Genomic DNA, 10,800 nt, shown 5'->3' with positions numbered 1-10,800 from the left:
GGGAATGAGATGAAGAGGGAGGGGAATGGATCGAAACTCAAATTGGTCAAAGGAGGACTTTTACCAAATTAATATCATCCATTCATTTTGGGAGATGGAATGTACATTCCATTAATCCCCTAAATCCAATGATATTAACTTGACAAAGTCAAATCAACCTTGACCAAGGCCCAACAACAAGAGTCAAACTTATACGAGTCATCACAATAGGTCAACACAATTAATTGGCATTTATTCAAATTAAAAATACTAAAATAATACATTTAAATTAAATATGGTTTGTCAAATTCCTAAAACCTCATCAAAACACCAAAGAAATGGCCATGAGATTCATCATAGGTCAAACAAGGTCAAAGGACCTTGGAGAAAAAATTTCAGAATTTTTAAAGACTTAAAAGTATTTTTAAACAATTAAAAACAATCACAAAATCAATTATATCATGAAAAATATTAATAATGATCCAAAAAATAATTTTAATTCAAAATATGAAAGAGGGAATTATTTGAATTTTTTTGTGAAACTCTCATATTTTTTGGATCAATATTAAAATTAATATGAATTAATGAAAATAAGCTAATTAAAATAAAAATAAGAAAATAGCAAAAAAACGTGGACCACTTGATCTACCTCATTAATTGAGGTGGCAGATCAAGTGGATCAGCGCGCGCGTTCCATGGTGCACTGCAGTCAACGCGACATAGGCTTGGTATTTAAAAGCAACGCACGAGATTAAGACATTTCAAACTCATCTAATGGCTCTAAACACTTCCAGCTCATCACCGGAGCCAAAGGTCGATCATCTTCTCCGATGACCTTGGCCGGACTGGTTCAGTCATCACCACATCATAAATGACAAAAGAGGACATGATCTGAAAGATAAAATGGTGTAGATCACGAATATCACCTCAATTTTAACTAACTCCACATATATATAAAGATATGAGGAGTTGAATATTGAGGTGTGTCAACTGAGTTGCTTCGATTTGACCTCTAAGCAACTCAATCTTCTTGCCTACATTGGTAGGACTTCATACAATCAAAAATCCAAGAGAATTGATGAGAATTGAGTGAGAATTGAAGAGATGAAGTTTTCTGAAAATTACCTTCAATACTGTGTAGAGCTTGATGTTGCTTGCTTCAAACATGATCTGATCACACTTGAGAAGCTTGCAGGAAATGATTAGCAAGGGTGCAAGGCTTTGGATCCTAGAGTTTTTGATTCTCCTACAAGTGAGATTCAAACTCAATTTTCAAATTGAAAATTCTCAGGTTTTCCTTTAGAATGAGAGGGTTTAAATTGGGGGCAAAGCTGACACGCAAGGGGTGTTTGAATTGAGCACAAAGGTCATGTATTTATAGCATGAGGGGGTGATATTTGCACACTTGAAATTTTGTCCAAATTTAGCAATGTGAATGGCACGAGTGCATGGGCATGTACAGGCCCATGAGGCAATGCATTAAGGTCCAAAATCAATCATGTTGAAGTATGAATGAAGCTTGATTGGCAAGGCAATGTGAAATGAAGTTTGTACATTTGATTTCCTCCAATGATGCAGCTTTGTTAAAGCCATGCGCAGCCCTAGAAAACCTCATCCAAAATGCATGAACTTGGGTTCTTTGTAAAGCTTGGATCAAGGGGAACAAGTTTGATGTTGAACACGTTTTCATTTGATGCTTGGATCATGGTGAATTTTGAGGTGGAAGTTTGGAAATTTCAACATGTTGAAAATTTTCCTAAGTGTAAAGTCATATATCTCAATATTCCACCTTACATAAAAGTTGAAGTAGACATCTTGAATTTGAATGTGCAACTTGGAAATATTTCATATCATAAAAATTGAGCAAGTTATGGCCTTGGGAAGTTGACTTTCAAATTAGGGTTTAGACAAAATGACCTACAATATTTCAACATTGAAGATGATTTTCCAAGCAAAACTAGCTCTAGTTCTCAACATGAAAGTTGTTTGGAATGTCATTTAGAGTAAATTTGCTCTTGGAATCATTTTCATATGGTGAAAAGTGTAGGAGATAGGGTCTAGGGAGACCCAGTTTTGATCAGATGGATTCATCTGGCCAACCACCATCAACCAACTTGCTAACCTTCAATTCTCTTGACTTTCTTGGCTCATGGTAGATCATATATGCATAAGATGATGAATTTTGAAGTGTCCCTTGAAAAATTTGATCAATTGATGAGATAGCTTGTTGGAGAAGTTACTTAAGATACCCAGTCAAACTAGGGTTTCCAAGGCAAATCACCCTTAAACTCTTGAAGAAAACTTGATCATGTAGAGATCAATGGAACTCATATATGATGCTCATAACCATTCTTGGATTAATTCATGGTTGTGCTCTTTGTCATGAGGGTCTCAAACCCTAGATATGAACTTGATAGATCAATGGTGATCATGCCCCACCTACAAAAGAGTTAGGCAAATACAAAGACATATTTTTGGTATTTTGGTTAGTAAAATGATAAAATACAAGTATGATACAATCACATGATTCTTGGTGATCTCTCCTAAAACAAACCCAATGAAAGAGGGGTAAGGAGGATGCTAAGGTATGATGAAATTGCATGAGGGATCTTAGGGTCAAAATTGGGGTCTTACAACATGCATCTGCTATTTCCTGATATGGAGAATTTGATTGGTCTAACTGCTATTTGCATCTTTATAGGAAGGAAACTTGTTCCCACTATTCTCGCTGATACTTATTATGTTATTCACTCCCAACATGGAAAGAGAGGAGCGGTGGTTTGTTGTCTAACTTTGATTTAAAAATGGTTCTTGATTCATCTTCTTGTAAAAGGAGCGTTCGTAGAAACATGAGGTACTTTGAAATGGTCCAAAAGGGTGATGGCTTTGACTTCTTTTGACATAACATGGGCTAATGTTATGCATGTTACTGAGATGATCACTAGCTGTGGGGAGTTCTTCAACGTTCCTCTCATGGGGACGAAAGGGTGTATCAACTATAATCATGTATTGGCTATCCGTCAGTTGGGATTTGCTTTAAGAGATGAGCCCAAAGCTCGAGAGATAGAAGCTTCAGTTTGCTTTGCTAAAAAGGAGAATCCTGAGTTGTTACATCTTGGCGGAAAATCCGTAAGAAGGGTAAGGTTTTCTTTGGACCAAAAGAGAATATGGCCTTGCATCCATATGTGTCATGGATCAAGAAGAGGGTTGAGGCGCTCAAGTTACCTTTTGAGAGAGAGGAACCATTCTTCAAATAACTTTCTTAGTTAGATTCTGATGAGCCTGTTATGATACCCATTGAGCATTATCGACAGTTGCAAGCAGAGAATTACAAAACTCAAGCTAAGAAAGATGAGATGGGGATGCAACTCTACCAGGTTGATCAAGAGAGGAGACAATTGATGCACAAGCTTAAGGAGGCAAAAAGAAGTGTTCCTACAAAGAGACAAAGGCCAGAAAATTCAAGAGCATTTGAACACAGAAACAAAGAAATAAAAGAGCTAAATAGAGAATTATTCAAAGCGCAACAGACGAATCTCAAATTGGAAGCGTCCAAAGCAAAGTCAAAAGTTAAGCACAAGAAAGAGTTGAAGATCCTGGAAAAGAAGTTACAAGATGAACAAAAGGAAGCTGGTAGAGTCAAAGGTGAAAAGAAGAGACTTGAGTTCAATCTCAAGGAACGCCAGAAGTACCTTGACAAAGCTCTTGAAGAGAAGAAGAAGCTGAAAGAAGAAAAGGAGATCCTAGTGAAGATTGTGATAGGTACGACCAGTTATGCAGAGAGTTCCAGTACATGGAGGTTATGATGCATCACAAAGACCTTCTCATCAAAAGTTTGATTGAACAACCAAGACGTAAAGACACAAAGAAGTTGTTTGAGGAGTCCAAAGCTTAGAGCCAGAAGCATTTGAAGACTGGACCTCTAGATTATGTAGAGATGTTTGATTAGTTTACTTTTGGTTGTATTTTGATGTTTTGTACTTTGTGACCCCCCTTTAGACTTGTTGGATGGGGCACCTATCTTTTAGCATTGCCGTCTTTGATCTATGTTTGAACTCAATTGTGTTTTTTCTGATAATTTTAATGAGATGACGAGTTATTTTTAGCAGTGTTTCCTTTTATCGCCTATGGTATTTTGTTGTTATCATCTTAATGAGAGACAAAACTTTGAGTTCTTGGAAGTGATAAAACATAACATATATATAGCATACACATTGCATGCATAACAAGTTCTTTGTGGCCGGTCTATTTATCTCTGATTGGTTTTCTTCTATAGAGAGATTGCAAATTCCAGTTTTCACCTCTACTCAACTCGTGCCAACGAGCAACGAAAGATGGAACGGATACAAGCAGACATGGCAGCAATGCAAGAGCGAGTTACTGCGCAAATGCGTCCGTTCATGGAACTAATGCAGAATATGGCAATCAGGCAAGAAGAATTGAGGGCGATTGTCCTTAGGCCCATTGAAGGGAATCCATTTGGTGAAGACGATAATGAGAATAATGGGAATCCTCATCCCCCCATCCTCCTCCGTCTCACCCGCCCACACCTCGACATGATGGGAATCCTCCACCTCCTCTGCCGCCTCCTCCTCCTCCGACACCTCCGCATGTTGGGAATGTCTGTATTAGAATTCCAATTGAGCAAGTGCTGGCTCATCCTAGGAGGACCATGAAAATTCCTGTGCAAGAAGATGACCAATGTGAGGATTACTATTCCAATGTTGAAGAGAATGTTGCTGGTGAGAAATTTCGTATGCTGGAAGAAAGGTTACGTGCTATGGAGAACCAATATGTCATGGGGATGGATTTCAATGACATGGGTCTTGTTCCCGGGCTTAGAATTCCAAACAAATTCAAGGTACCCGATTTCATCAAGTACAAAGGGAATTCTTGCCCAAAGACTCATGTGCGTGCTTATTTCAGAAAGATGTCTACATATTCCAATGATGAGAAGATGTTGATGCATTTCTTCCAAGACAATCTGTCAGGAGGATCTCTTGATTGGTACATGTCTTTGGAGAGGGCTAATGTACGAAGCTGGAGAGAGTTGGTGAATGCCTTTGTAACACATTACCACTACAACTCTGATATGGCTCCCAATCACACTCAGTTGCAGAATTTGACACAGGGGAACAATGAATCCTTTAAAGAATACGCGCAGAGATGGCGTGAGTTGGCTGCTCGAGTTCAACCTGCACTGATGGAGCGTGAGCTTGTTGATCTATTTATGGGAACTCTTCAAGGAGTTTACTATGATCGTTTGGTTGGTTGCACCACTGCTGGTTTCCCAGATTTGGTCACGGCTGGTGAGCGTGTTGAAGTGGGTATCAAGCTTGGTAAGATTCAAGTTCCTAGTTCTGGAAGTTCATCTGATAAGGGTAAGAAGCCTTTCACAGGCTTTTCGAAGAACAAAGAAGATTCTAGTTCTGCTTATATGGGTAAAGGTAAAGGGAGAGCCTTTTCCGAACAAGTAGCTGTTGTCACAACTCCTACTGTTCAACCTCGTCAGCAAACTCAACAACCTAGACAACAACAACAGACTGCTCCTCGCCAGAGAAATGCTCAACAAAGGACTATGGGTCCTCCTAGGCAATTCACTCCTCTGCCTATGACCTATACTCAGTTGTTTAATCATCTTTGCCATATCAACTTGATTGAATTGAGAAATTGGACAATGCCATCCTCTCTCCTTGCTAGTCATGATCCAAATGCCAAATGTGTGTTTCACTCTGGAGGTGTTGGGCACGACATTGAGAACTGTTGGGCGTTCAAACACAAAGTGCAAGACCTTATTGATAATGAGACTATTGAGTTTGAGCCTCCTAATGGACCAAATGTGGTGCAAAATCCCATGCCACCTCATGGAGGTGCTGCGGTGAGTGCTATTGAAGTAGATGAAGAGTTAAATTTGATCATGGATGCTAGTCTTGTAACTACCCCGCTGCCTTTTGTCAAAGAATATCTTTTAAAGATGGGGGTCTTTCCTGGTTGTGCTGCTGATTGTAAAGATTGTTTATATCAGTGTAATGGTTGTGATTGTCTGAAGTCTGAAATTCAGAATCTAATTAACGAGGGATCTCTACAGTTTGACCGTCTGAAAAAGAAAGTTGTAGAGGAAGTTGATGTTATCACTATTCCTGTGCCTCCAAAGAAACCCACTGTTCGTATTACTTTACCAAGCCCTGTTCCTTATAGCAGTGATAAAGGTGTTCCATGGAATTATAGGGAAAAAGTATATTACCATGGGCAGAAGGTTGCTGTTAAGACTCCTAATTCTGATGTTAATGATGTTGGTGGAACTGGTCGAATTACTAGGAGTGGTCGTGTGTTCTCTCTTGTTCAAAGGACTTCCGAGGTAAATGCTAAGGATTTGGCTTAGGCCAAAGGGAAAAGAGTTGTAGTTGAAGGAACTGATGCTGAGCCAGAACTTTCTGTTCCCGAACCTCATGTGCAGAATACTCAACCTTCTGGTTCAAATTCGGGGATGCCATCTAATGAAGAAGTTGAAGAGCTTATGAGATACATCCAAAAAAGTGACTATAGAGTGATTATTCAATTAAGCAAGACATCGTCAAAAATCTCTATTCTATTCTTGCTGCGAGATTCGGAAGCTCATAAAAATGCCTTGATAAAGCTGTTGAACACTTCTTTTGTACCACAAGAGATATCAGTAAACCAGTTTGAACATGTAGTTGCAAGCATTACTGCAAGCAATGGTTTAGGTTTCACTGATTTTGATTTGCCTCCCGAGGGTAGAAAGCATGACAAATCTCTTCATATTTCTTTGGAATCTACAGGTGGTACTTTGTCCCATGTGCTGGTTGACACGGGTTCGTCTTTGAATGTACTTCCAGAAGTGGCGCTGATGAAATTGAACTATCAAGGGGTGGAGATTCGACCAAGTGACTTGATGGTGAGAGCTTTTGATGGGTCTAGGAGGGTTGTCTTTTATGAATTTGACTTACCAATAAAGATATGGCCTTAAGTGTTTACTGCTAACTTCTTTGTTATGGATATACGGTCAGCCTATTGTTGTTTGTTGGGACGCCCATGGATACATGAGGCAGGCGCTGTTACTTCCACACTGCATCAAAAGTTAAAATATCCTATTGGTAGCAAGATCGTCACTGTCTGTGGTGAGGAGGATTATGTGATAAGCCATCTTAACTCTTTCCGATATATTGAAGTGGAGGGGGAGATCCACGAGACCCCGTTTCAAGCGTTTGATACCGTACATGCTATTAAGATTCCTCATGTCGAGGAGAAGAAGCCAGAAATCTCTATGTCATCATTCAAACAAGCCCAAGCTGTTGTGGAATCTGGACACCCCGAAGGTTGGGGTAGAGTGTTGGAACTGCCAACTCAAAAGGACAAGTGTGGGTTGGGACAAGTTTGATCAAGAATGGAGGAACCAGAAGAATAATAGTACCCCCGAGACTCAGCAGGCCACTGGCCCTATCAAGTTTATTAGTGTTGGGAAGAGCAAAGAAGAGGATGCTTGTGCTGTTGAAGACGAAGTGGATAGTGATTATGATCTAGAGACTTGGATTCACCCAACAGACCCCGGTCAAGAGCTATCTAATTGGACTTCTGAAGAACTTGTCACAGTCACCCGCATGGAGGAGTAACTTTCATTTGTTTTTTTTATCATGTCATACATCCTATGTTCTGCCTAAGACATAGTGAAATGTTTGTCGGGCTACCATGTTTGCATTTGCAAATTTCATCATGAATAAAAGGATGTTTTTTGCATTCAAATATTATGATCCTTGTCTTTCCCGTTATTTTATGTTTACAAAGATAAAAATAACAAAAAAAATCTTTTGGCAATGTGTTTGTTTTTCTCTTTATGTTGTGCTTTCTTTTCTCGAAAATAAAACCCGTCATTATTGCATATCCAACCCTACTTTTATACTGGATCCACTGGAAGATGATTCCGCTATGGCTTTCTGTGATTTTGATCATCCGCTTTACCAAGCCGAAGATGAAGGCGAGGAAAATTGTGAAATCCTTGAGGAATTAGCCAGACTACTGAGACAAGAAGAAAGGGTCATCCAACCACATGAGGAATCTCTGGAAACTGTGAATCTGGGTACTGAAACTGAACCGAAGGAGGTCAAGATAGGGTCTGCCTTGGAAGAAGGTGTGAGAGCAAGGTTGATTGAGATGTTGCAAGAGTATGTTGACATTTTCGCTTGGTCCTATGAGGACATGCCTGGACTCGATACAGACATTGTTGTGCACCACTTGCCGCTCAAAGAAGAGTGTCCTCCTGTTAAACAAAAACTCAGACGGACACATCCTGACATGTCAAAGAAGATCAGAGAAGAAGTAAAGAAACAGTTTGAAGCTGGTTTTCTGTCAGTTATCATGTATCCACCATGGGTCGCCAACATCGTGCCAGTGCCGAAGAAAGATGGGAAAGTGAGGATGTGCGTGGATTATAGGGATCTGAATAGGGCAAGCCCTAAGGATGATTTTCCACTACCCCAGATTGATGTTCTTGTTGACAATATTGTTCATGCAAAAGTTTTCTCTTTTATGGATGGGTTTTCTGGGTACAATCAGATAAAGATGGCACCTGAAGATATGGCCAAGACTACCTTCATCACCCCGTGGGGGACTTTCTGTTATAAGGTGATGCCATTTGGGTTGAAAAACGTAGGGGCAACATATCAACGTGCGATGGTAACTCTCTTTCATGACATGATGCATAAAGAGATTGAGGTTTATGTTGATGATATGATTGCTAAATCCCAGACTATGGAAGAACATCTGATCCATCTTCAGAAATTGTTTGAAAGATTGTGCAAGTTCAAACTGAGGTTGAATCCCAACAAGTGTACTTTCGGGGTAAGATCTGGAAAGTTACTAGGCTTCATTGTTAGTGAAAAGGGAATTGAGGTTGACCCTGCGAAGGTTAAAGCAATTCAAGAGATGCCTGAGCCAGGAACTGAGAAAGAAGTTCGAGGGTTCTTGGGGAGACTGAATTACATTGCATGGTTCATTTCTCACCTCACAGCTACTTGTGAACCCATCTTTAAACTGTTGCGAAAGAATCTGGCATTTATTTGGAATGATGATTGTCAAGAGGCCTTCGACAAAATAAAAGAGTATCTTCAAGGGCCTCCAGTTCTTATGCCCCCTGTTGAGGGAAAACCACTTATCATGTATCTTACCGTCCTTGATGAGTCGATGGGGTGCGTATTGGGCCAACATGAAGAGTCTGGCCGAAAAGAGCATGCTATATATTACATAAGCAAAAAGTTTACCAGTTGTGAAGTCAAATATTCACTTCTTGAGAAAACTTGTTGTTCTTTAGCGTGGGCTGCTCGCCGGCTGAGGCATTACATGTTGACCCATACAACCTTATTGATCTCAAAAATGGACCCAATAAAGTATATCTTTGAAAAACCTGCTCTTACTAGAAGGATTGCCAGGTGGAAAATGATTTTAACTGAGTATGACATTCAGTACACTATGCAAAAGGCAATTAAAGGTAGTGTTGTTGCTGACTATCTGGCCCACCAGCCCATGGAAGATGATTATCAACCGATGAAGTTTGATTTCCCTGATGAGGACATTTTGTTTATCCAAGATCATGTGATTCCTAGACCAGAGGAGGGATCCGAGCCAGGATCACGATGGGCGCTTGTGTTCGATGGTGCCTCTAATGCTCTTGGGAATGGTGTGGGATGTGTCATTACTTCTCCAACATGCTTCCATGTTCCTTTCACAGCCAGAATCTGTTTTGATTGTACCAAAAATATGGCTGAGTATGAAGCTTGCATTTATGGTATTGAAGTTGCGATTGACATGAGAATCAAGATCCTCGAGGTGTATGAGGACTCAGCTTTGGTCATCAATCAAGTTAATGGCAATTGGGAAACTCAGAATGAGAATTTAATCCCTTACAAGGAGCACGTCTTGAAACTGATTCCTTATTTTGATAAAATCACTTTTGAGCACATCCCAAGAGAAGAAAATCATTTGGCAGATGCTCTGGCCACTTTATCGTTAATGTTCAAAGTTAAGTGGGCAAATGAGGCTCCTTCTGGACGAGCCAGCATTCTGTTATGCCACTGAGGAGGAAGCGAAAGATGAAAAGCCTTGGTTTTATGACATCAAAAGGTATCTCGAAAGTCAAGAATATCCAGAAGATGTTTCAATCACTGCTAAGAAGACCTTGAGGAAACTTTCTGCCAAGTTTTTCGTGAATTGTGATGTTCTTTACAAGTGAAATCATGATTCTGTGTTGCTCAGATGCGTGGATAGACGCGAAACAGCCAGAATTATAGAAGAGATGCATGAGGGTTCCTTTGGAACACATTCTAGTGGACACACCATGGCCAAAAAGATTTTGAGAGCAGGATATTATTGGTCCACTATGGAGGCTGATTGTTTCAATCATGCAAGAATTTGTTACAAGTGTCAAATCTATGCTGACAAGTTGCATGTACCTACCTCTCCTTTGAAAGTTTTGATCGCTTTGTGGCCCTTTGCAATGTGGGGCATTGATATGATTGGAAGGATCGAGCCAACTGCTTCCAATGGTCATCGTTTTATCTTGGTTGTTATCAATTACTTCACTAAGTGGGTCGAAGCTGCATCTTTTGCAAATGTCACCAGACAATTGGTCGCACGTTTCATTAAGCATAATATCATATGTCGGTACAGTATTCCTGAAAAGATTATTACTGACAATGGGTCCAACCTCAATAACAAAATGATGAAGGAACTGTGCGAAAGTTTCAAAATCAAACATCACAATTCTTCTCCGTATTGACCGAAGATGAATGGTGTTGTCGAAGCGGCCAA

The 10,800-nt window shown here is 39.9% G+C and overlaps 2 protein-coding genes across 2 annotated transcripts; both read left to right on the top strand.

Annotated features, from left to right (window-relative positions):
* Nucleotides 1-2,859: 2,859 nt before the first annotated feature.
* LOC127130740 (uncharacterized) lies at nucleotides 2,860-4,655 on the top strand. Its single transcript, XM_051059709.1, has 3 exons — nucleotides 2,860-3,117; nucleotides 3,294-3,778; nucleotides 4,256-4,655. Exons 1-3 carry the CDS (start codon nucleotides 2,860-2,862, stop codon nucleotides 4,653-4,655), a joined length of 1,143 nt encoding a protein of 380 aa, XP_050915666.1.
* On the top strand, nucleotides 4,652-6,967 carry LOC127130739 (uncharacterized). The gene is made up of 2 exons (XM_051059708.1): nucleotides 4,652-6,337; nucleotides 6,437-6,967. The coding sequence occupies exons 1-2, from the start codon at nucleotides 4,652-4,654 to the stop codon at nucleotides 6,965-6,967; spliced, it is 2,217 nt and encodes a 738-aa protein (XP_050915665.1).
* Nucleotides 6,968-10,800: the final 3,833 nt, after the last annotated feature.

This window comes from Lathyrus oleraceus, chromosome 3 (assembly GCF_024323335.1).
Source record: "Lathyrus oleraceus cultivar Zhongwan6 chromosome 3, CAAS_Psat_ZW6_1.0, whole genome shotgun sequence".
Taxonomy (NCBI): domain Eukaryota; kingdom Viridiplantae; phylum Streptophyta; class Magnoliopsida; order Fabales; family Fabaceae; genus Lathyrus; species Lathyrus oleraceus.
Note: the sequence above shows the minus strand (reverse complement) of the source record. Positions and strands in the feature narration are given on the sequence as shown.

Bases quoted from the DNA above. Each gene is read 5' to 3' on its own strand.
- LOC127130739 (XM_051059708.1), top strand. From the start codon at position 4,652: ATGAAAATTCCTGTGCAAGAAGATGACCAATGTGAGGATTACTATTCC. The intron at 6,338-6,436 runs GTAAATGCTAAG...CCTCATGTGCAG, and splicing joins TTGTTCAAAGGACTTCCGAG to AATACTCAACCTTCTGGTTC.
- LOC127130740 (XM_051059709.1), top strand. From the start codon at position 2,860: ATGGCTTTGACTTCTTTTGACATAACATGGGCTAATGTTATGCATGTT. The intron at 3,118-3,293 runs GTAAGGTTTTCT...CATTATCGACAG, and splicing joins GCGGAAAATCCGTAAGAAGG to TTGCAAGCAGAGAATTACAA. The intron at 3,779-4,255 runs GTTATGATGCAT...TTTCTTCTATAG, and splicing joins GAGAGTTCCAGTACATGGAG to AGAGATTGCAAATTCCAGTT.